At 36.7% G+C, this 26,993-nt stretch overlaps 1 protein-coding gene across 9 annotated transcripts in view; it reads right to left on the minus strand.

The window, feature by feature from the left end:
* Positions 1–3,958: 3,958 nt before the first annotated feature.
* TAF2 (TATA-box binding protein associated factor 2) overlaps positions 3,959–26,993 on the minus strand; it is a 107,160-nt gene continuing 84,125 nt past the window's right edge. For 7 of the 9 annotated variants that reach the window (XM_065519560.1, XM_065519559.1, XM_073999353.1 and 4 more), the window contains 5 exons: positions 21,981–22,210; positions 20,155–20,310; positions 19,570–19,675; positions 16,232–16,354; positions 3,959–5,369 (listed from right to left, as the gene is read on the minus strand). In XM_065519560.1, the coding sequence (XP_065375632.1) occupies positions 5,107–5,369; positions 16,232–16,354; positions 19,570–19,675; positions 20,155–20,310; positions 21,981–22,210 (878 nt within the window). In that variant the 3' untranslated portion in view covers positions 3,959–5,106. The remainder of the gene's footprint in view (positions 5,370–16,231; positions 16,355–19,569; positions 19,676–20,154; positions 20,311–21,980; positions 22,211–26,993) is intronic. The other 2 variants (XM_073999352.1, XM_065519561.1) reach the window with 1 other exon arrangement.

Raw genomic sequence — 26,993 nt, forward strand, 5'->3', positions numbered from 1 at the left:
AATAGTTAAGGCATAAAAAGTACTTAAATATTGTAAGATAAATGGTAAGTTTTTAATCTCATAGTCAGATTTGAGGAAAAAAAGCAAAAAAAATTAAAATAATTTGAATTATGAATTGACAAACTTTTGTTACTAATGAACCTTGAACTAAGTTTACATTGGGGCTTCATAAATTCAGTACTTAGTATGAAGCTATCACAAACTGCAGGACATTAACAAATAATTTATTAGGTTGGTGCAAACATATTTGTGGTTTTTGCCATTGAAAGTAATGCAAAAACCACAATTACGTTTGCACCAACCTAATACTTCATCTTTATCCTATCGTGACACTTTCTTCTTTTTTTTTTTTTTTTAATTATAATTTCACTGGGCATTGTGGCTCACACCTGTAATCCCAGCACCCTGGGAGGCTGAGGCGGGTGGATTGCTTGAGCTCAGGAGTTCAAGACCAGCTCTGGAGTTCGAGACCATAGACAACATGGCAAAATCCCATCTCTACAAAAAAATACAAATTAGCCAGGTGTGATGGTGGGTGCCTATAGTCCCAGCTACTTGGGTTGCAGAGGCGGGAGGATTGCTTGAGCCCAGGAGGTTGAGGCTGCAGTGAGCTGTGATTGTGCTACTGCACTTCAGTCTGGGTGACAAAGGAAGACCCTGCCTCAAAAGTAAACACATGAAAATGAAAAATATAATTTTTTTTTTTTTTTGGCCGGGCCCAGTGGCTCACACCTATAATCCCAGCACTTTGGGAGGCTGAGGTGAGAGGATCACCTGAGGTCAGGAGTTTTGAGACCAGCCTGGACAACATGGTGAAACCCTGTCTCTACTATAAATACAAAAATTAGTTTGGCATAGTGGTGCATGCCTGTAGTCTCAGCTACTCGGGAGGCGGACGTACGAGAATTGCTTAACTCTGGGAAGTAGAGGATGCAGTGAGCTGAGATCATACCACTGCACTCCATCCTGAGCAACAGAGTGAGACTTTGTCTCAAGAAAAAAATAAAAATTTTAAGACTGGGTCTTGTGCTATCGCCCAGAATGGAATGCACTGGCATGATCATAGCTCACTACAACCTCAAACTTCTGGGCACAAGCGAACCTCCCACCTCAATCTCCTGAGTAGCTGAGACTATAGGCTCATGCCACCGTGCCTGGTTGTCTTCATTTTCATTTTTTGTAGAAATGGGGTCTTGCTATGTTGCCCAGGCTGATATTGAACTCCTGGCATCAGCCGTCCTCCCACCTCAGCCTCCCAAGGTGCTGGAATTACAGGCATGAGCCACCATGCTCAGCTTTACATATACTTTATAATGAACATACTATATTAATACATATATATTTACATATAATAAATATACATGCATTAGATATGTACATTCATTTTTTAAAGAAAATGAATGGAATAAAAAAGCAAAAATGTTTAGAGATTACTGGGCTAAACCAAATAAAGCGAGTTTGTTTCAGAAAGAAACAATGCTGAGTGGACTGACCTTCAATTACTGTGGTTAAGTTACACAGGTAATAAGTTTAAAAATTTGTATATGGAACAGCAGTTGCTCAGAAATTTTATAAAGCCACAATATTCTAGTATGATAAACAAAGGAGGTCTCATTAATTACGTGTCATTTTACTACAGTAAATATATATATATATACACACACACATATATATATATATATATTTTGAGATGGAGTCTCACTCTGTCGCCCAGGCCAGAGCGCAGTGGCACAATCTCAGCTCACTGTAACCTCTGCCTCCCGGGTTCAAGCAATTTTCGTGCCTCAGCCTCCTGAGTAGCTGAGATTACAGGCGCGTGCCACCATGCCAGCTAATTTTTGTATTTTTAGTAGAGACGGGGTTTCACCATGTTGGTCAGGCTGGTCTCAAACTCCTGACCCTGTGATCTGCCCTCCTCGGCCTCCCAAAGTGCTGGGATTACAGGCGTAAGCCACTGTGCCCGGGACAGTAAAAATACTTTTAAGCCCTGATTTTTAAGTAGTAATAAAATTTTTAGAATAATATATAATTGTAAAGGAAACCATACTTTGATGATAAAAATAGTCCAAATAGTATACGTATCAGGGTGACATTAAAAATTGTATCAGACAAAATAGAATTTAAGCCAAAAACTATAAAAAAGAGGCAAAGGACAAAATGACAAAAGGGCCAATTCATTCAGAGGGTATAACAATTGTAAATATATATGCACTCAACATCAAAGCATCTTAATAAAGGATCTGAAGGAGAGATAGACTGTAATATAGTATTGCAGGAGATACTGAAGGAGGCTTCAATACCCCACTTTCAACAATGGACAGATCATTCAGACATATTAACAAGGAAACACTGAACTTTAACACTTTAGACCAAATGTACCTAACAGACTTAAGCAAAACATTCAATCCAACAGCAATAGAGTACACATTCTTCTGGAGCACATATGAACCATTCTCCAGAATCTAACATGCTGGGGCACAAAACAAGCTTCAGTGAATTTAAGAAGACTGAAATCTTCTTGATTTCTGTCAATTCAATTACATTTCAGTCCATTTCAAAATTCTGAAAATCCTACTTGAAATCATATTTTTCTGACCACAATTACGAAACTAGAAGTCAAAACGAGAACTTCAGAAAATTCATAAGTATATGGAAATTAAACAACATGCTCTTGAATGCATGAACCACCAATGAGTCAATGAAGAAATTAAAAGGGAACTTAAAAAATATGTTGAGGCAAGGCTGGGTGTGGTGGTTCATGCCTGTAATCCCAATGCTTTGGGAGGTTGAGGTGGGAGGATGGCCCGTGGCCAGAAGTTCAAGACCAGCCTGCACAACATGGTGAGACTCTGTCCCTATCAAAACAAAAAAAAAAAGAAAGAAAGAAAAAAGAAAAAATTAAATAGAAGGAAAAAAAAGTTGAGCCCCTCTTTTTTTATTAAAATAAATTGCAGATGGATTCAAGTTGGATGAAGAATGTAAACCTGAAACATAAAATTTTAAGAACATTTAAAAAAAGTGAAAGAATTATATAATCATAAAATAAGGAAGTTCTTTGTAACTATGCAATAATATGCAAAAGCCATAAAAGATAAAGCATAATTAAAACAATTTCTGCAAGTCTGTATTATATGCTACTGCTTGTTTTAAAAAATCTGTACATACTGTAAAAATATATGGAAATATATATATAGACGAGTGCTGGAAAGATATATATAATACTGTCAAAAAGTACTGCCTCTGGGAAAAGAGACTGGAGACTTAGATTGAAACTGCATTGTGTTTAATTATCTATTTCAAAAATGTGAATAAAATACCTTTGCATTGTCTGCTCCCAACTAAAAGCTTAAATAATCGAGACTTCACCATAAAAAATGTTCCTTGGAAGAAACATCTAATATAAACATCTGATTTAGAAATAATATACATAACACAAACTTCCTGGTACAATGCCTAGCATACAAGAGGTGCTTGAATTATAATAGGTAGCTATTATTTATCAATGTCTTCCTATAACACAAGTAATTATTTTGAAATGTGTGCTTAGAATTTTCAAAGTTGGGAATTCTATACATGGTATCACTATACACTCTAAAATATCCTATTTTCCAAAAATAATTTCAGCTGGACAACATTCAATTAATTGAAACTTTAAATAACTGTCATTTAGGCGCTTCAATATCTGATCATATTCCCTTTGCACTTAAACTCCAGGCCAACCGCACAGCCTTCTAATTCCTGAACACACCCATGCTTTGCTACATACCATTGAAGATACTGTTTCTTCTGCTGAGAGAACTTTACTCCATCTCCGCCTACTGAAATCATTCCTCCTAGTGAGGCCAGCTAAAAATCCCACCTATTCACAAAGCTCTCTGCAAAGTATGTGGAGAGGTTTATTACATATACACACACAAGAAGGTAACACAAGATATAAAAAGCTACAAAGACAGAATGATCAACTTAAAAAGTTATTTATTAAACAAGTTAAACACAACTAAAAGTATATTTAGAGAACCAATATTCAAGTATTTTTGTCAAACTTTCTAACGATAAGGGAAATGATAAAAATGGAACAGATATAAAAATATTCTTAAACAAGTATTAAAGCATATGGAAAATTCAGAAATAAAAATAAAAACACACCACCATACAATGAAATCAAAACGTTTCATATGTGTTTTAAAATGCTTATGGTATGAGAGCCAAATTGTCTATTTCTATGTTAATAAACAATATATAAGGTCACCTTTTTAAAGGTATACTTTGTGTCCCACAGAAATAATTTTGGAAAAAGTAAATGTTGGGTGTGTAAATTGTCCAAATTTAGCAAAACATATTTTACATATGAATATTTTCATTCATACTTACTGGAAAACAAAACAACTTATAATTTAAACATCTTGATTTGAAAACAATTTTGGATTTGATAGTTCTGCTAAATTCCAACATCATAACCGCCGAATGTGTTATCAAAAGATAGTTATTCAAAATTTTTTTAAAAAAGAATTGCTTCCCCAAATCTCAGTATTTCAGAGCAAAAGGAAAAATAACATATTCTTTGTACATAAATTCTGATGCTTAGTTTCTATGGTTAATACAAAAATGGTGCAATAAGGAAGAGCCCTGTAGAAAAGCCTTGTCTTTTCAGTAGTTCCAAATGGTGTTATACAATATTTCACTGGAGATAGTGGTTGTACCACGGATTTGGCAGTTGCTTCTGTGTAAATCATACTTTGCCCCATAACATCCACCAAAGGCTTTCAAACATAATTGACTCTGGCAGTACACATGGAGAGCATGATGCGAATGGGGACTGCCAGTGGATATGAGGGCTTTTATGAAAAGGAGTTTGCTCTGTGTGTATGTTTTGAGGAGGAAACAGCGGAAGAAATAGTCTATCCAGAACTACAAAACACATTTTCCTAATTAGATCCCAACTGTATAAATAATGTAAATCAAATGCTTAGTACTTAAATGAATTCAGAATTTCTGTAGGAGAGGCAAATCCTTTCCCCCCTCCCTTTTATCATTCATCAGAGAGGACAAAGCTTTAGTTACATACATTCTTCTGGACATGGAAGGAAAGGTCTCTTTGTCCCCTTCTCAGTCTGAAAGGGAAGGAGAACGAATAGACCTGCCACTGGCAGGGCTGGAGAAAGTGAAAGGCTCCTTGTCCTTTTCTTTACTGTCATGCTTATGCTTGTGTTTGTGCTTATGTTTGTGCTTCTTCTTCTTTTTCTTGTGCTCATGGTGATGATGGTGATGGTGGTCACTGTGTTTGGAGGCTGTAGATTCCTTAGTAAAGACTGAGAGTGGAGCGCTTGCCACTGGATGCATACCCATCTCCAAAGGTGATTGTTCTTTACCTTCAAGATTAAAAATACCCAAATGAATTCCTGTTGATAATAGGGAAAGCCAGAATAAAGAAGGAGGAAGGTGATGACAGTATGTAAAGAGGGATTCCTAAATTTTTATCACTTCTATTAGGAATGAGAGAAGTATCTAAATAAGACATGTAATTAGTTACACACAGTTTTCAGCATTGTGGCCAGGAAGTTGAATATATAGTCCCTTATAGTCTACCGATTCAGCCATATACCAGTGTGTTACCAAATAATCTTTTAAAAATTAATATTTTCTAAGTATTATGAAAAAACAATATTACACATGGTGTTATAAGTTAAGACTCACACTGGGGCTGGGCGCAGTGGCTCACTCCTGTAATCCCGGTACTTTGGGAGGCCAAGGCGGGTGGATCACTTGAGGTCAGGAGTTCAAAACCAGCCTGGCCAATGTGGTGAAATTCCATCTTTACCAAAAATACAAAAATTAGCCAGGAATGGTGGCGGGCGCCTGTAATCCCAGGTACTCGAGAGGCTGAGGTAGGAGAATCACTTGAACCTGGGAGGCCAAGGTTGCAGTGAGCTGAGATCATGCCACTGCACTCCAGCCTGGGTGATAGAGTGAGATTCCATCTTAATAAACAAACAACAAACGACCAACACTGGTCAATGAAAACATAACTCACTCAACTACATTTCTGCTCTAAGGTATTGGGGAGGGGGAGATGACAATATAGTTGACCCTTGATCAACATGGGTTTGAACTGCATGAGCCCATTTATATGTGGACTTTTTTTGGTTTTAACCAAACGCAGATTGAAAATACAGATTTGAAGGATGCAAACCTGCGTAGAGATAGAAAAGCTGGTTTCTCATATGGGCCGACTGCAGGGCTTGAGTATGCATGGATTTTCGTACACCGGGGAGGGGTCTTGGAACTAATCCCCCTGTGTATAGCAAGGGATGACTCTATTTTCTTTGTGCCATCTGGAGAACAACTGATATACACATAAACATGATATTCTAGCTACTGATAATGGTATCTCAGTGAAAATCAAACATTTGTATAGCTCCTTAAGACAATTTCTAGGGATAGACAACATGAACTCTAAGAAGATTCAGAACACACAGCTTAAGAAACCCAGAAAAGGTGGGGAGTCTATAAAGGGAACATCTGTCTCTCTACACAGATGAGAGTAGTGTCACTACAAAGAAAGAAACAGAATTAGCAGGCCCATACTCTAGACTAGGTTGTCCTGTTAGCCTTTAGCTATACTTCATCTCTCTGGGCCTAGTTTATCATCTAAAAATCTAGATCAAATGTCCTCAAAGGTTCTCTACAGTTTTAACATTCTATCAGTCTAGGAATCTATCATAGTAGTTCTCCAACTCTAGTGTACAGATTTGCTTTTTCCTCCAGACCCACAGGCCTATAATCCTTGGGCCATACTCTGAGAAACAAATCTCTATTACTATAGGTTAATGGCATTGCTTTATATGCAGCCAACTTAAGCCCAAGATTCATCTCAGATTCCCTCCCTTCCAGAGCTACCTGGTTACCAAATCTTGTTGATTCTCATAAGTATCTCTTAAATCCACCCCCCATCCTAATCCAGTCTGCAACTGTATTAATTCAGACCACCTCACCTCATCGGGGTTATGGGTACTAGTATTATAGGTACTTGGTACTAGTCTCCTCCTAGTCACTAAGGTTTCTCTGCGTGAAGTATCTTATGGGTTAAGTGTCTAATGTATATGTAGTTCACAGCAGTGGTTCTCAGATCACCAGGGGTGATTCTGCCCCCAAAGGGACAAAATTGGCAATTGGCAATGTTCAGAGATATTTTGTTACTGACATCCTACGAGTAGAGGCCAGAATGCTGGCAAACATCTTAAAATGCACAACACACCCCTATACCTCCAACAAAGAATTATGCCTAAAATGTCAACAGTGTCCAGGCTGGGAAACCCTGCTGCATCATGGTCTTCCTAAACAAAGCTGCTTTTTATCTGCTTAAAAACCCAGTTGGTTATACTGACAGGACAAAAGACAAACTCCTTGGACTTCAGTGCAGGAATTTCTGAAAATATATATTATATATATTAATCCAAACTAACTTTAAAAAAAAAAAGACTTTTCACTAAAATAGATTTCAATGTAGTTTCTTTTTTTTAAAAAGTAAATTTCTCAGCACTAATTTTGATCCAAACCTGTCCCCAAATCATGGTTTTCACCCAAACAGATATCACCATAGAAGCTTTCTAAAAATTACATTGCAGTACTAATTTTACTTATTGACAGTTCATAATCTGTCCTGAAGTTACCTTTCCAGCCTCCCATTCTTCCTTTCTATATACTACTCTAGGCTAAACCTTTCATAACACTGTGTATTTCTAAATGCTATTCCCTATGCTTCGGATGTCCTTCTTTCCTTATTCTTTGTTTAACTGATATACTCATTTAACAAACATCAGAAACTAATTGGAACTGGGGAAAATATGGATAAACTAGACAGATATCAGCCCTCCTCCCTCCTAGGAGATAGCAGACTAGCAAATAAGAAATAAATTGAGTAAGTGAACCTGAGTAAATAAAAAGGCAAAACATAAAGTGAAACAGGAGCACAATAGGAGACTTAAATTAGTTGGGGGAAGGGGGGATCAGAGAGGCAAAGTTCTCCAGGAAAGTAATGGTTAAGCTGCAACCTAAAGGAAGAGATAACGAAACAAAGAACATTTTAGTCTCTTCAATAATTTAAAACCTAACTCAAATGTTTCTTTGAAAGGTTTTCTTCAAATTTCCCAAAGGAACTGGTTCCTTCATGTTTCCACAGCATAATACAGATAAGGGAATTAAGTCAAAGAGAGATTTAAGTAATTTGCCCAAGGTGGTACTGGCGGGTCTGAGCTACAAATCTGAAGAGCCTGACTCCAGGGTCTTAATCTTAACCACGATGCTACAGTGTCCATCTACACAAACATGGACTGCTGTATTTCTGTTGTCTTTGAGTCTCTTCCATTAAACTGATAGCCTCTTGAGGACAGGAAGTCTGTCTTTTTCATCTTTGTGTCCCAACATATAGCACAGTTTCTATCATCCCCTAGCACGCCCCCTTAACAAAGCTTGTTAAATGAATGAATTAATTAATATAACAGAATTATACAGTTGTGTTTCTTTTTAAATGTCAAGTGAGCTTAGTCCAACTAAATACAACCTGAAGGTCACTGATTTTGAGGAGAGAAGAATAATGCACAAAAACTATTATAGCTCATCCATTCAAGTGGTATTTGACTCCTGTACTTCCTCTGTGTTAGGCACTGCTCTAATATTTTAGAACATGTGAACAAATTAAAGTTTCTGTTCTCACAGATTATTCACATTTTAGTATCCTCAAATTCTATTTCTTATACTAATGATCTTTGTAATAAAGCCAAAACTAATACTAAAGTAAAAGCTAAATATCTTATTTATATATAGAGGCAAGTTTGGGGAACTATATCTTCTGTAATAATTGGCACCCAGATATTCTTTAAAAGAACAAAAATATTGAGGATTATCTGATTTAGTTTCAGCCATATATGCTACCATATTTTAATTCAGATTTTAATACATAAATTGCATGAATATGTTCCTGATTCTATAAATATGGGAAAATAGGCCAACACCTAACAGAATACACAGGTGGGTGATAAGAAGTAATAAGAAGCTTTAAAGTCTCGTGAACAAATTCCTTTAGCTTCCATCTCATTATTTAATCATTCTATATCAACAGACTTTGCAGCTTTCTCGTTGGCTGTCTGCACTCTTGGGAGCTTGAGGTTCTCTTCTGAATTTCAGAGAAGAGAGAAGTTTTACCATTTAATCCTAAATACCTACCAAACTACTTGGATTGCAGAAAGCCAATCATTATGTTGGAACCTGTACTTCTCAGTTGCCTAATGGGCAAATGAGCATTTGTAGGTATAATCTTTCCAAAGAATACTTAAAACCACTTCAAAAGTGAATCCAATTTTTTTGTCTAGACAGTGGCCTTACACTTTGCATCAAAGAAATATTGGTAATAAATCTTGCATTTTTCTTGAGATACATGAAGTCTACTAAGAAGACAATGGATTAGTTAGCACCAAGGACAAAGGAGTTAGAAACCAGGGCTCCTAGGACAAATGGCTAATCTCAGGTCTATGGCAGAATATTTACAAGATGAGCTTGAAACACAGGGTGTAACTGCAAAGAAGTTAAAGTCTTATCAAATGAATTCAGTCCAAAGATGGAACAAACTGAATATGATAAGGACAATAATTGTGACAGACTGAAAATGACTGATCAGCATTGGAGATTGCTAGTCAATAACTCATTATTTTGAAAATTATTAAATACATAGAATAATTAAGCTTTGTTTTCCTATAGACTTATACCACTGGGTAATAGTAAACGAGGAGAAATTTAGCTTTACAGAAGCAATCCAGCTTATAAATAAAAATGAAAGTATAAATTGAAATATCACTATCTTGCAACTTAATGAATTAAGGAATCTAGGTTGAACATCTATAGTGGTTAACCTCAAAGAGTCAACCAGACATTGTATGCTTCCAGACTAAAGAACACACACCCTTTATAAACCTGAATCCAATAAGAATTCTAGATACAACTACAAATTGACAGAAACTAGAGAACTTAACATGCTAATTATATCATGGGTATAAAATTAATAAAATACAGACTTGAAAAGTACAGAACAAAACCTAGTTTCTTTAACAAATACATGGCAAGAGAGGAAAAGAAAAGAGGTATGAGTTGGAAACATTAGAATAAAAAGTACAGAACAAAACTCTGGCTTCTTTAACAAATACATTGTAAGGGAGGAAAAGAAAAAAGGTATGAACTAGAAATGTTAGATTAAAAAAGATACAAAGGCTGTATCAGCCAACTGGAATGTGGACCTTATGTGGACACTGATTTAAACAAATAAATTGTAAAAAATAAAAATAAATAATGGTATTTAGAGTCAACTGAAATTTAAACAGTGACTGGATATTTAATGACATAAAAGAATTAGTACTTTTTTTAGGTATAACATTACTGTGGTTATGACTTTTTAAAGTGCTACCTTTTAGAGATACATACTAAATAATTTATGAATAAAATTATATGATATTTGGGATTCACTTCAAAATATTCAGAAGGGTAGAAATGGGTAAGATTAAATAAGACTGACCATGAACCAATTATTGTTGAAGCTGAGTAATACATACAGGGGCCTCATTATACTTGTCTGACTACTTTACAGTTCTCTATAATAAAGCTTTTTTCTTTTTCTTTCCTTTCTTTTTTTTGGAGACAGAGTCTCGCTCTGTCGCCCAGGCTGGAGTGCAGTGGCGTGCTTTCAGCTCACTGCAACCTCCGCCTCCCAGAGATTCTCCTGCCTCAGCCTCCCGAGTAGCTGGGATTACAGGTGCGTACCACCACGCCCGGCTAATTTTTGTATTTTTAGTAGAAGCGGGATTTCACCATGTTGGTCAGGCTGGTCTTGAACTCCTGACCTCAAATGATCCACCTACCTTGGCCTCCCAAAGTGCGGGAATTACAGGCATGAGCCACTGTGCCTGGCCCAAAGCTTTTTTTTAAAGGAGAAATTAAAGCAATCTGGCAATACCATGAAAGTGTTACATGCTTATATTCCTTTAGAAAGTTTTCTAGAAATTTAATCCCGTTAATATGCTCATGCATATGTGAAAAGACACATATACAAATATATTAATTGGCAGTAACAGGAGAACAAATGATCTGTGCTACCCTATCATCACCAACAACCTTTAGCTCTTAAGTTTTCATTTATACTATTTACTATAATTGTATACTATATACTATAATTGTATGAAGTATATATATTATATATACAATTGTATATATAATATGTTTTATTTATTCCCTCTCTATATAGACAATATATGTTTATATATTCTTTTACTCTCTCTATATATGTACATATATATGTTTTGCTTATTATCTATCTTTCCTAAATAATGTTTACCAGGTCTAATCTAGGGTGGTAAGAAAGTGTAATTTCCTTATAATTAGATTTGGGACACACAAAAGTTTACTTTCACAGGAGCATAATGAAGTCATCTATAGAACTCTATCAAGACAATACATATATTACCATCCCTTGATACAAACATTTACACACATAATTTCACATATCCTTTCAGGGGTTTACAAGACGCCTGCTAACTTGTCCATCCACAGGCACCACTCATCTTTAGGCTAATGAAAGTCCTTTTACTAAAGTGAAATACACATAACTCTTCTAAATAGCAAATACATCAGAGAAAGGAGATACATTTAGTTCACAATAAAAAAATTTTTCCTATTTCATGTTATATGGAAAGAACAAAAGAGATGTTCAGAGTTGTATTGTTCTACTAATGTAAAATCTTTCCTGGAGACCAAATAAAACGCACCATGGATAAGGGTTAGCTGCAGTCGAGTTAACAAATGTAAAACAAACAGAAAGAGGTACTTAATGTAAGTCTAATGTGGAAGCTTTTCAGCCCATGTGATGAAAGTGCTGATAAGAAACCGTGAATAATCTGCTAATTCCAGTAAATTCATTCACCTTAGGTATACATTTAAATTTAACACAAAACCTGCAGTTTTCATTAGGAAAGGTGTAAGTTCTGTTCTTCAGATTGTTTAGATCACTGTAAAAAAATGTAGAATTATATCATTATAATTTAAGGATAAAAAAATCAAAGTCTGTTTTTCATATTAGTTTCAAAAGAAAGACCTCTAGGGCAAGCTCTCAAGCTTTAAAAAAGTTGTGTGTGTTTTTTTTTAAATGAAAAAATTTACCAGAATTGTGTTCTTCTGACTTATGCAAGAAGGCATTACATAATACTGCAGCCCTAGCGAGGCAGCTGCAGAAACTCTCCGCTTCCTTCCCACAAAACCACTAGGGAATTCCCTTGCTCCTTGTTCCCCTTGCCTGGCCTCTCCTCTCCAGCACTGCAATCCCTACAGCAACCTGGCAGACAGTCCAGTCACCTCAGGCTCTGCAGTAGTAGACAGGGAGCTGCTGTGGTGAAAAGGGAGAGAATATTGTATGTTCATCCCTAAAACCATGGGAACCATAATGGCCATTTCTCTGTATCCCCTTCCTTACCTCAGGAAAAGGAAAATAAATAATAAAGTAATGAAGGAAAATACTCTTGCCATTTCTCCCTTCTCATCCCAATGGCTTAATCTAATACCCACATATGATCCTGCCCTAAAATATTCTACTATCAAATGCAAGGAAAGGGAAAACTGGGGAAGCAAGGTTAAAAAGTAAACCATAACGTGTCCTCTACTTAACAGTTTCTGTCTCTTCTTTAAATCCACATTCTTTTTCTATCCCTCCTAGACAAGGTCTGTAACACATTCCAGTTCTCAATTATCATCTGGCTCCTTGGCTCTAAGGGGGCCATTTAGGACTTCATCTCAACTCACAAATAATAAATAAAATTAAAATTAAATTAAATTAAATTAAAATAAAATAAAAAGCAGAGGCTGGAAACTCAAAAGCCTTTGCCTGAGGAACAGCATAAATGAGTAAACAGACTACTGGGTGCAGCATAAGAGATGAATATGCCTTACTAAAAGGGCCTCTCACTCTTTTTCAAGAAAAGCTATAAATCCAGAATTTCTTTTTTCTTTGTTTCCCGAATGTCTTCCATCAGAGTAAAAGGAAATCCATATTTTTATGTGTAACCTCTTTATTTTTAGTTATCTAGTTAAAAAACTTTTGTGAGACTTACAGGAAGATGCCTCAGCTTGATGAACTGCATATGGGCCAAAAAACCTCATTTGTGACCTCTAATCTAGAATCCCTAGAGACTGAAGAGGTCACAGCTTCCCTCACCAGTGCTGTCTCCCTCCTAAACCCGCAACTCTCAACTCCAAGAAACGGCAACTCTCAACCCCAAGAAAGTCGGCTGCCATGGTAAGAGATCTTCAGCTCCTGCTGGGAGGCAGGAAGAGAAGAAATTCCTTTTTCACTGTCATTTTGACTTGACTTGGGTTAGGCTAAAGTTGTGCTTCCCGTATGCCAAAAGTTGGAGCTCTGAGTGAATCTTCTCACAGAAACGTCAATACACACAAGGGCTAGGTTTGATATTTGTATTCTTGATGTATGGTAGGAGTTGTAAGGTTTTTGTCCAGCTATTTTGGGAAAGTTACTTAACAAATACAACAATGTTGCCAGGCCTGGTGGCTCACACCTGTGATCCTAGCACTTTGGGAGGCTGAGGCTGGTGATCACTTGAGGCCAGTGGTTTGAGACTAGCCTAGCCAATATAGTGAAATCCTGTCTCTACTAAAAAAAAAAAAAAAAATTAGCCGGGTGTGGTGATGCACGCCTGTAATCCCAGCTACTCAGGAAGCTGAGGCATGAGAATCACTTGAACCCAGGAGGCAGAGGTTGCAGTGAGCCAAGATCGCATCGCTGCATTCCAGCCTAGGTGATAGAGCAAGATTGTCTCAAAAAAAAAAAAGAAAAAGAAAAGAAAAAACTATAGAAAAACTGCATTCAAAATTCTAAAATAAATATATTTACAAATAAACCTTCAAAACACTGTTATTTGTAAAATGAAGGTTTTCTACATTCTTATAGTATCACTGTTGAATTTTAAGACTTGCTCAGTGGCCTCAGAGTACTGAATAGCAAAAGGACATTTAAAGGAAATTATAGTCACATTAAAGAATATATTCAAAGTTATGATTACTAGATCAGTCCATCTAACTGGTATACATTTTTGCCTCATGCCAAGAAAGGACCCTACACTAATAGCAGCCAAAATTAAAATGTTAATGCATTCCTATTCCCCACCATTAGGGCTGTGTTTCTTTCTCCCCAGTCTTCCCATATGATGTCATGAGAACTAAAAGCCTATAAAGAAAGACCTGAAAAAAAGTGAAAATGTATTTTTTAAAGCAATAAGGAACAATGATAAAAAAGGCACACTGGTGGGCACAAAAAAAGTGTTCAGATTTGCTTCTACATAGGTTAATGTGCCACACTGCTAAGAAAAACCAAACGTATTCTGACTCTTTTTGGAACAGAAATTGATTAGACTCTTGGAAATTCAGAGAGAATTTTTTCTTTTAAAGGTAAGCAGAAGCATCCTCCTCAAACTGTGTCAAGGAGTTTGAAATTCTCTAAGCTTTATAATATTTAAAAATGTAGAAAATTCTTTACATCTAGTACAATTTCAATAAGCATAATGATAATAAAGCAAAATTACACCAAAACCAAAACCAAAAGAATACAAAAATTCTGGAAGGGCCAAGAAATATCAAAATTCACTCATTAAAGTAAGGGCTAAAGTCCCCAGCTGATTTCCTTCTGAAACATATTTTGGGTGAATCTATTCCAATAAATGCACAGAACACACAAAGAACGGTAAGTAATCAACAGTCTGGGGGGTCTCAACATCAAAACAGTTTAACGTGCTGCTTTTGCTTGTGAAACTAGGCCTCATAAAACTTAGAAACTAGGCCTCATATAGAAAAAAATTAACACCAGGTGGCTCTGGATAGGGCCCCACCCTGCCTCGATAAGGACCCAACCTCATGGGGTCCCACCCTGCCAATTCCGGGGGTCCCACCCTGCCTCGAAGTTCCCGGAATCAACAACTCCAGGAAAAAAAACCTCATAAGGTCCTGCTCTAACCAATTAGCATAAGACACCTTGCTCAGGCCATAGCTAGACCCAATCATTTTGCGCCTTAAGCTTTGTTTGAATTTCGCGCCATAAGCTGTGTTTGAACTTGTGTTTGCCTATATAAACAGCCTGTAACAAGCAGTCGGGGTCCCAGGGCCAACTTAGAGCTTGGGACCCTAGCGCGCTAGTAATAAATAACTCTCTGCTGTGAATCTCGTGTCAGTGATCCTTCGCGGCGACCCCTGCCCAGGAGGGAATCGACAGTTCGGTTCCAACACTTGAAGTCCCCTATTAATAACAGTTGATTCATAAGTTCCTCAAAGCAATAAACAGCACTCTTTAAAATATTAGATAAAAACATAATTTATATAACCAAAATCCATCAACTGGAATATAATCAGAAGTTCACAGACTGTAAAGTCTGTCTACTTCTGGAAAAACTATTCTTTAAAAATGATTTTGTTTATGTATCTTGTTTTTTCACTCCCTGTTCCTTCAGATTTTGAGGACTGAATCTTTGTTTCACGGTAGTTCATCTGCATCAAATGTTTGCACTTCATTTGGATTATAATCCTCTCTTTGTAAGTGATGAAACAGAATAAGCAGAAAACAATGTGAAACAGAATAGGTAACAAACACATCTGAATTAAATTACATTCCACAAACTTAAGCCCAATTACTGTGAAATGATATAAGGGAATATAGCATCAAGTCTTCATGAATGAATCACCAATTATATGAGTGGGGGATAAGTGGTTGATTTTTTATTTCATGCCTTTATTTTTTTTTTATAAAGGTACAAATTAAATGGTTTCTATTGAAGTTGACATTTGTCATAATATTCTTAGAAAAAGCATGGCAAAGAAAGAGCAAAATGTTCATAATAATTAAATGGCATTATCTTTTAAATTATCTTTAAATGGCATATGGGGGATTTTTTTTTCTCACTTAATTTTCTGTTATTTCCAAGTTTTCTATAATAGGAATACATTACTTTTGAAAAAGAAAAGTCTATTTTAAAATAGTCTTTAAAGTTAGATAATATAAGCTCAATGTATTACAAAAAAAGCCAAATCCTAAGATCTGTAATTTTAAAGGGTTTTTTAAAGTTGATGAAGTAACTCTATTACATTTATAGATTTGTTCTTCAACAAAATAATATTAATTCTGATTAATTATTTTTACCTGTTCCCTTCCGTGCAAGTTCCAAACTCCACTGGGGTTTTGTGGTGGGTGTGCTGTCACAGCCTGTTGAGTGCTGGGGTATTAAAGCAGATCGGGAGCTAGCTGGCCGATATTTCGAGAGCCCTAAAATGCCAAATGAGAAAAAAGAGGGATTTATTTCTTTGTTTCCCAAAAGAAAAAAAAGGCTGACAGGTTTTTATAAACTAGCCTTAAAGACAAACAGTTCATCCACAGTAAAATTCTAACAGTTGAAAGAATACTAGCTGGGTGGAGTGGCTCACACCTTTAATGGCAATGCTTTGGGAGGCTGAGGAGGGAGGATCGCTTGAGGCCAGGAGTTCAAGACCAGCCTAGCCATCACAGTGAGACCACATCTCTACTACAGAAAATAAATAAATAAATAAAATCAGCCAGGTATGGTGGCATGTACCTGTGGTCCTAGTTACTTGGGAGGCTGAGGTGGGAGGATGTATTGAGCCCAGGAGTTCGAGGTTGGAGTGAGCTATGATCATGTCACTGTAATCTAGCCTGGGCCACAGAGTGCGACTCTGTGCCTTTAGAAGAAAAAAAAAAACTATTTTAAAACTACTAAAAATCTCATTTAATTTAATCCTTTGTCATGGTTCTTGTAAGCTTAAGTCTGAGTAGAATAAGCATTCAAGAGAGGCAATAAGCTTGAATGACTTGCTGAACATATAAATTAAACCCTGTATTCTGGGGCAGGAACCATTTCATATTTTTTATTATTTATGTGGAACTCTGTATAGAGTAGTTTGCCCAGCCCCCCAAATTTTGGTAACAAATACCATTATAAAATTTACTCAACAAATAGATCCAAGATAGTTTAGGGACTATAGAAGACATTTAAAACAGAAAATGGTCTAATTGCATAATGTGAACAGCATTGTAGTGGAATCTGGAGATTGAGGTTTTGATTCCAAACTTATCAAAAAAATCAGAAATACATTCTGAGTAAGATATTTTATCTCTTTATGTCTTAAATCCTTCACTTGTCACATTCCTTCACTTGTCCTAAGATTTAGCCCTTAGTTGGCCACTACCTGGGTATGTCATCCAGGGCAAGTCACTTAGCATCTCTCTACTTGTCTACTTAAATGGACAGAATAGATAAAATAACTGTTAAGCTTCAACTATAAAACCCAAAGAATTCATGACCTATCAGTCTTCAAATGTATCTTAGATTCACGTCCTACCTGCAGCAAGTTCTCAAATTCTAGTAGCTCATCTTAGATTACTAGATAATGAAAAAATAATTTAGGTCTCATAAATAAAATTAAAACAAAAAGCCAAATAAAAAGCAAAGCAACAGGAGTAATAAAGTCTTTAGCACAAATGTAACATGTTAAAAACGAAAGAGAAAAAAAATCTCATTCATATGTAAACATCCTAAAATACAACAACCATGGGCAATGAAAAAGATTTCCAAACAAAAAAATAGAAACATTACCCAGAAAAAAAGAGACAAACAGTCACACCCATAATAGAAGAAATGCATTAAAAAGTAAACCTGGAAGGGCACAGTGGCTCACGCCTATAATCCCCACAATTCGGGAGGCCAAAGCAGGCGAATCACTTGAGGTCAGGAGTTTGAGTCCAGCCTGGCCAACATGGCAAAAGCCCGTCTCTACTAAAAATACAAAAATTAGCCGGGCATGGTGGTGCGCGCCTGTAGTCCCAGCTACTTGGGAGGCTGAGGCAAGAGAATCACTTGAACCCGGAAGGCAAAGGCTGCAGTCAGCAGAGACGGCACTACTGCACTCTAGCCTGGGCGACAGAGTGAGACTCCATCTTAAAAAAAAAAAAAAAAAAAACAACCCCAAAAGCAAAAACAGTAAACATGTGTTATTTTACAGTTACTCTAAAAGTTCCGAATTATTACACTGATGACAAGTGCTATGACAGATAATGATCATAAAGAAAATTAATGAATTACAATTTATATACCAATAAGAATTTTAGAAACATAATGCCGAGTAAAAAAAAGCAAGTCATGTTATACCATTTCTTAAAAAATTCAAAAAACAAGTGCAACTAAACATACAGGATCACATACCTATGTGGAACACTATAAAGAAAAGCAACAGAATGAAATTAAGGAAAAAGAAAAAAAAAGAAAATGTGAGATAGTAGTTACTTGTAGTGGAAAGGCAGAACAGGACCAGGGATAAAGCAGATAGGAAACATCCGTGCATGATATATTGTGTACATGTTAACTTGGGTGGCACGTACGCAGATATTTGTATGTCGTAACTTTAATCAAAGGCTTTTATTTCTTAAAAATTAGAAAAAGCTGATGATATGAACTGGTATAATCTCTCAAAAAACATGGCAATAAGTATCAAGAGCTATGAAAATCTAAAGACATGTATCTCACAATATAGCTAACATTAATCTTTTCACTAAAAATACATTTTGGGGAATTTATCCAAGAAACATAATTTAACAAAAAGATAAAGTGCAGAATTACCAACAATATATAAAAATGAAAAACAACCTAATGCCTATCAACAAGGAAATGACAAGGTAAATTTTAATATATTGACTCTCTATGTTGTCTTAGGAATTTTTTTTTTTTTTTGCAATGGAGTCTCGCTCTGTTGCCCAGGCTGGAGTGCAGTAGCATGATTTTGGCTCACTGCAACCTCTGCTCCTCCAGGTTTAAGCAATTCTCTGCCTCAGCCTCCGGAGTAGCTGGGATTACAGGTACGTGCCACCACGCCCGGCTAATTTTTTTGTATTTTTAGTAGAGACGGGGTTTCACCATCTGGGCCAGGCTGGTCTTGAACTCCTGACCTCGTGATCCACCTGCCTCGGCCTCCCAAAGTGCTGGGATTACAGGCGTGAGCCACCATGCGCGGCCCTTAGGTAGTATTTTCAAAAGAAAACATGATGCTTTTTGAATGACCTATGAAAATGACTGACATAATATCCTATATGAGATAGGCAGGCAAAAAGAGAAAGTGGTGCTACAAGCAGCATTAACTGCAGTTAAAAAAAATTAATCTAACTATGGTTACATGAAGTCAAGTCTACAACATACACACACAAAAAAGAAATCAGAGCTACTAGAAAGAATCTGAATGATGGATTTTATACAAGCAAATACTTAAAAAAGACCAAAATAAAACAGCCAAAAGAAGCACTTTTTCTATTTGTTATTTTGCTAATTTATGTTACAACCTGATACAATTTAATATTTTAAGCTGGCTAATTTTAAACTTTATATTTGTTCATTTGAAAATAAAGTAACACACATTAAAAAACTGGTATCAATCAATGTCTCCATCTCCTCAATGACTGCAGAATACTAATCTTACCCGGAGTTGACGGCCTTTCAAGCATGTTTAAATGATGGGAAATGAAGGCCTGGCTATCATGAACAGTATCCATATCAATCTCCTCCTCATCTTGAGAACTTGAAAACTAAAACACACACACACATAAAACAGAGGAACAAAAGAACCATTACATCACGTTATGTTTGGATCTTAGCTCTTAGGAAAAGTAGCAGAGAGGCCATAGGATATACCCCCATATAATCTTAAAGTAAAAAGTAGTTTCTTTCTTCAAAGATATTAAGAGAAAGAAAATTTTTGTGGTCCAGCCTCCAATTAGAAATTACTGGAAATGTAATAGCAACTAAAATCTACTCCTATTTTGTGGGAAAAAGTGATGAGTTGTGGTGAAACGTGCACACATAGTTCCTCCCCCAAATAGAGAAGAATTATGCGATAATATAAGTTAAATGCTTGGTTCGAATGTCTCAGAAGGACATTTGAGTTTTATAATGCAGTCTGTCGCATGTGTTCCTGCTAAGGAAAAACCACTGCAAGTATTCAAAAAGATTTACAAGAAGGTGAATATCCTACACTGTTAATACAGGTTTAACCTGTATTTCTTACTCTGATTTTGAGTTTGACTTTACTGCTATCCTCATTCTTCTCCAGTATTTGACCAGGTTCTAGTGGGAACCCCAGTGGTGTATCAGACTTCCTCTTCACTCCCTGCTGATGAGCTGATATATTACATGATGCTTCCTTGGCAAGGTGATCATCTTCCTGCGGCAATATTCAAGATGAAAATTAGATTTCTGAAAACGAGTAGCTCATATTACAGCTGAAAACTAATAGCTATAGCAACCATGCAGATTAGAGCATGCCCAGTGGCTAGAAATTATCAGCAATGGGCTTAAAATAAATGTAATCTTTTCTTGTCTGTTGGTCTTTTTTAGGGGGAGAAGGGAGGTATTTAAGTGAACTTTCAGAGCTTTCCCCAAAGAACATGTCCTTTGATGCATTTTCTCCTCTTAACCTGCAGTGTGAATGTGGATTAATTAACATATATGAGCAAGAATTATAAATATATCCATTTTCACAGGTTGATAAATATGTAGATCTGAAAGAGCTCTTTAATGAGACTTTTTTTTTTCTATGTAAGTATTTGTCTTACTTCTTCATAACCCAAACTCTAGGACATATTTTAAATCGACAACCAATAAGTATGATGATACTTCAGAAAATTTAGGTGAGTAAGCAAATTTAACATGAACTATTACTAACTAGCATAGAGAGAATCTGCAATTTAAAGTGTCAAAACACCAGTAGGGAATTGCCAGGCAAGTAATCTGGTCTAAATATTGGTGAAAAATGAAGCTTGAAGTATTGGAGACATTTTGTCATCAATAAAAAAACATTTCAGGAAAAATTCCTTTAAATTACAGTAAAATGATTAATATGTATCTTATAAGTCTTTCTACAAAATGGTAATTTTATAATACAGAGGCAGAAATAAAAGCTTCTCTGAAGGCAAACAAACATATATATATCTCTGTGTGTGTGTGTGTGTCTGTGTGTATATATAAAAAACGTTTTAAAATGTAACACACAGTCTCCTCCCAAATCAGCAGATTATTAATTTACCTAGTCATTCATTCATTCATTCTTTATTTCATTCAACAAGCATTTGCCAGGCATTTATCTTATGTTTAGAACTGTGCTAGGCATTACACAGAGCAACAATTTTAAAAAGACAAGGCCCCTGTTTTCACATGGCTTGCCATTAACACATATGGGACAAGATGGGTTAATATGTAATAGGTTAAATATTCAGCTGGGTGTGGTGGCTCATGCCTGTAATCCTAGCACTTTGGGAGGCCAAGGTGGGTGGATCACCTGAAGTCAGGTGTTTGGGACCAGTCTGGACAACATGGTGAAACTCCGTCTCTTCCAAAAATACAAAAACTTAGCCAGGCATGGTGGCAATCACCCGTAATCCCAGCTACTCAGGAGGCTAAGGCAGGAGAATTGCTTGAACCCAGGAGGCAGAGATCGCAGTGAGCTGAGATTGAGCCATTGCACTCCAGCCTGGGGAACAAGAATGGAACTCTGTCTCAAAAAAAAAAAAAAAAAAAAAAAAGGTTAAATATTCATTTCTATCTTTTGCTACTGAGAGAAGAAATTCTATGTTCAAGTATAAAAAAAAATCATTAGATTATCACAATAGGAGTAAAGGGACCAGGAGCACATCATTTGTTATGTGCAGTTTTATAGTTGCCAGTAGCATTTTATAATTTGCACAGTGCTAATCAAATGTCAGCCAGCATGTTTTCAAAGGACACAATAAACTGTGTTAGTGGCTATAAAATTCACTAGTTCACAGGAAACGATTCTCTTCTCTAGATGGCTCTATATAATGAAACTACATCTTCTGTAATACATGTGATTCTTACAGGGTTCTGAAATCCAACTAGCTGTGGGTGACTGCTTGGATTATTTGCAGCTTCTTGGTTGCCGGCTACTGCCTCTGGAATTATGGTAGGATTCAAGACAGCTTTTTTCTCCTTTAGATTAAGAACCAACCCAAGCTCTGGCAAGGGTAAACAGGAAGGTCTACTGAGGCCAAAAAGTGTGAAGTACAAGTCCACAGCACCACACCGTAACCTCCAGTCATGTGAAGTACCTAAAAAGTACGTAATAAAGAATTAAGTCAACATGCACATTGATTCATACATTTTAACTGTCCCAGAACCTGTACAACAAAAGGAACTTTATAACTGGAAAAACCTTTATCACACCTTTCATCTTACAAAATGAATACTAGACATGAACCAAAAATCTAACATTCCAAAAATTGTCTTTTTTTGTTGTTGTTGAGACAGAGTCTCGCTCTGCCGCCCAGGCTGGAGTGCAGTGGCCGGATCTCAGCTCACTGCAAGCTCCGCCTCCCGGGTTCACGCCATTCTCCTGCCTCAGCCTCCCGAGTAGCTGGGACTACAGGCGCCCGCCACCTCGCCCGGCTAGTTTTTTGTATTTTTAAAGTAGAGACGGGGTTTCACCGTGTCAGCTAGGATGGTCTCGATCTCCTGACCTCGTGATCCGCCCGTCTCGGCCTCCCAAAGTGCTGGGATTACAGGCTTGAGCCACCGCGCCCGGCCCCAAAAATCGTATTTTTTGTAGCCTTAAATCTTCCTTTTTATTCTCTCTCCTCAGTAATTATCCCACATTCACTCATTCTCTGTTCATCTTGTCTGATTCTCTTCATTAACAGCCTGTTAGGAAGACAGCCTCCATGAGCCTTTACATTCCCTATCATGGAAACAAATTTTCTGATCTCTAGAACTTACTACTTTCAGGTTTTACATATAGTAAGAAACCATGCAACTACTATTGGACTTACTGAAGAGGAGGAAAATATTTTGCTAAACACCTTTATATTTGTGTTACTGTAGTGAGAACTTATTTCTGATTTTTAAATAACAGAAATAAGCAAACCACAAGCATGACAACGGGCAGTAGACATGGGCTTGACTAGAAAATAACTGCCTGGGTAGAAGTTCGGTTTCTCCTAGTTCAGACACTAGAGGCAAGTTCTTTCCATTTCTCTGAGTCTCAGTTTTTTCATCTCCAAAATAGGAGTTTTGGTCTCAAGTCATACCTTACCCCATAGCAATGACAGATCACAGCACATTGATACCAGGGTTTTTTCACCTTCCTTTTCTCCCCAGTAGAACACTCCAGTAGATATTGTCATCAAATAGACTGAAAAGATGAAATTTGTCAACTAGGATTACACAACCTCTATGGTTTCCAGTCAGAATTTTAAATGACTTGAAGAGTATAGAATAAGTGAAAAGAAGAAAAGTGGATATTCTTCTTGAGAAGAAAAATAAGCCCGGCCGGGCATGGCGGCTCATGCCTGTAATCCCAGCACCTTGGGAGGCCGAGGTGGGCAGATCGCTTGAGCTCAGAAGTTAAAAACAAGCCTGGGCAACATGGCGAAGCCCTCTCTCTACTAAAAAACACAAAAATTAGCTGGGTGTGGTGGCGCATGACTGTAATCCCAGCTACCTGGGTGGGGGAGGCAGGAGAATCGCTTAAACCCAGGAGGCGGAGGCTGCAGTGAGCCAAGATTGCACCACTGCACTCAAACCTGGGCAACAGAGTGAGACCTTGTCTCAAAAAATAAAGAAAGAAAGGAAGGGAGAGACAGAAGGGGGGAAGGAAGGCCCTATAAATACCTAATTTTTACCAAGAACTGTTGTTTCAAAAGAGTACCACATTTAAAAAGGAGAAACAAAAAGGAAAAAATTTGGATATCATAAATATTAAACTTTGTGGTTGTCAACAACAAATATTAGTATAAGTAAATACATTATCAACTAATAGTAATTCTCATCACATTTACTCTAACAGGTAGCTATTAATTATATGCAAATCTGCAACAGGAAAAATTGTAAATTCACTTTCATACTAGAGAGTGCATTGTACTAGGCCACTGTGCATGCTATAATGTTGTGAAACAGCTCTCATCATTCCTACTTGAGACATTTTCAGTTTTGCTGCTGTGTGACATATAACACTGGCAGAAGCAAGAGAGAGGCAAGAGCTACAGAGAACCAAGTAATGGAAAAAACATGACACAGTAAAAGCAAGAATTTTACATTGGAAACCCATTTTCTCTTCCTGGAATATGCATATGTGGACACTTCAACAGCTTGAGGTAGTATTATTTTGTAGGCATTCATTTCTCCTCCTCAAAGCATTTTACATATATAGACGCTCCACAGAGAGGAGGTTATCAGATTCCTGGGGGCTTCTATTAGCAAAGGCTAGACGGTCTCAACCCTCTGAGGGAAGGGAAGAAATGCCAGGAGTAAGCAATCCAGAGCAGCTGTATCTCTCTATCCACGGGTATAACAAGAAAAGGAGTGAATCTTAGCCATTTTATCAGTTAAAAGAAAAAAAAAAATAGAACAGTTTAGAGTATATTTGCTGTTTGGAAGAAAATTAAACCTTGAAGATCAATATTGCTTAATCATGTGTGTGCAAAAACCAGCCTGAACTTTTATATGCTGTCGAAGATCTCAAAATGAGTCATTCAATTGTGAATTCCTTAACATTTAAAAATATATATGTTAATTTTAAAAGACAAATTGAGTATGTGTATTTTGATGAGCTAGGGCTTTTATTTGGTTTTGGAACATCAGCTTAAGGATGATTAGGCAGCACAGTAAAGGCTGCTAAGTGCACTGAAGCCCTCCAATATGATTTTGGTTACTTTTTATTTCTATGTGGGTTTTTGGTTTTGCTAGACTTCTAATTTGGACAAAGGAATGGACACCACTGTTTTGTTCCTGAGGGAGGTTCTTGATAGTGTTTTCTGTCTCCTAAAAATGAACTTACATATTAAAATTGGGGACTACAAGGGAGCTAAAAAATGAATAGCAGTACTTTTGTTAAAATTACAAGAGAGAGCAAAAAAATAGAGATAAAAGCCAAAATTTCATTGTATTTCAAAATCATGGAATAAAATCTTAAGATGGTTGTCACGTTAGCACGTTAGTATATTTCAATTAAGTTGAGAGACAGAATGGGAGAAAAACACTTCTAATTAATTGCCTGTTAGCTCTGTGACCTTGGGCAAGTCAGCTGTCTGGACTATAACTGAGATGATTAGAGTAGTTCACTCAGATGATCTTTAAGACCCCCTCATCAGGTCTAAAATTCGATGATTCCAAGTCAATCAATCCCATTAGAGAGAGGCCCTGAAACAGCCTCTGATTTCTGCCTTCAGTTACAGTATTCTGAAGACCCATCTTTAATCTTCCAGCTACCTCCCCTCTCCCCATCACTTATGGCAACGAATGATCACATACGACAAAATAACAGTCACTAGTCTCTCCTCCCAGGAAAATTGCTATTCATCCTGTCTTCATTAGCAGTTATACTCTGAGACCAACCCTGTTTATCTGAATCAGAACAACAACATTCAAGAAGTAAGAAACCCAGTATTAATGTTGTCTATTCAAATCAGAAAGTGCCTTGAGACAAACACCACCAAAATAGTAAATCTGATCCTACCGAAAAATCATCTCTTCATTTTCTGAGGTAACTGCTATTAAAATTGATCAACTAGGCCGAGGCGGGAGGATCACGAGGTCAGGAGATCGAGACCACCCTGGTTAACACAGTGAAACTCAGTCTCTACTAAAAATACAAAAATTAGCTGGACGTGGTGGTGGGTGCCTGTAGTCCCAGCTACTCAGAGGCTGAGGCATGCGAATGGCGTGAACCCGGGAGGCGGAGCTTGCAGTGAGCCGAGATCGTACCACTGCACAACAGCCTGGATGACAGAGTGAGATTCCATCTCAAAAACAAACAAACAAACAACTGATCAACTAAAAAAGCTGCTAAGAAGAAAACTCACTTTGAAAGCCACTGTTTTCAGGACACTTCTGAATAAATCCAGCACTCTTTATTGATGACTGAAGCTTAGAAATTTGTACACAGTTAAGCCAGAAATACAATTTCCACTGGGTATTACTATCCTGACTGTTCTGTCCATCTTACAATTAAAAAAACAGCAAATTCATTTCTATTTATGTGTGTGTGTATACATATATAATTTCCTAAGCAGATGAATCAATATGTTTTAATTTTCTTCCACCATTTCCATTCCTAAGAAGGAAGGTATTAGGGAGAGAGAGATGGTGGGACAGAACTTTGAAACCTTTTGATGTTAATATCAAAACTGTTTATTTTCTTACTCTGAAACCTAGCAAATCCTATCAAACCGAATTAGAAGTTGTCCCTCATTCTACCCCCTTGAGTGTAGCTGTAAATTTCCAAACACTAAAAATTATGATGTAAATAAACAGCATTCAATGACTTGAACAATTCATGTTTTCATGTCATTCTTATAGTAATATGCCAGACACTAAAGGTCAATGTGGAAGCAACAGTTAAAATTTCCTTCATAATGATAAAGAGTCAAAGATACTATCTCCTCAATGAAGATCTGTTTCTTCAGATATTAAAAAAACACCCAATTAGGCAAGACCAGCAAAAGTATTTATGTCTTAAATTAAATATGAAGCACCAATAAAAATCTCCAATTCTTAGGTTTTAATTTTTTAATGTATTTTAAAATTACTGTTATTTTGGCCTGTAATTCAGTATCTTACTTAATAAAGGCAGGATCATATATGTTCTGAATTTTGATACATATTCCTTTGGAAGAGGAAAATAATTTCTTTGTGTGGAAAAAAGCTACCACACACAGCTAACCAAAGTCAGCCTGGTTCTAACAACACCTGTTCCTCATTGCCCAGAGCATAAAACCTAAACTCCCCAGTCCCTTCACATTTAGATTCTAATCTATCTTTCCAGATAATACTATTTTCTCAACACTCCTTCAGAACATGAGGCTTTTATATATATAATTCTACCACCTCAAAATGTAT

Source organism: Macaca fascicularis, chromosome 8 (assembly GCF_037993035.2).
Source record: "Macaca fascicularis isolate 582-1 chromosome 8, T2T-MFA8v1.1".
NCBI lineage: Eukaryota > Metazoa > Chordata > Mammalia > Primates > Cercopithecidae > Macaca > Macaca fascicularis.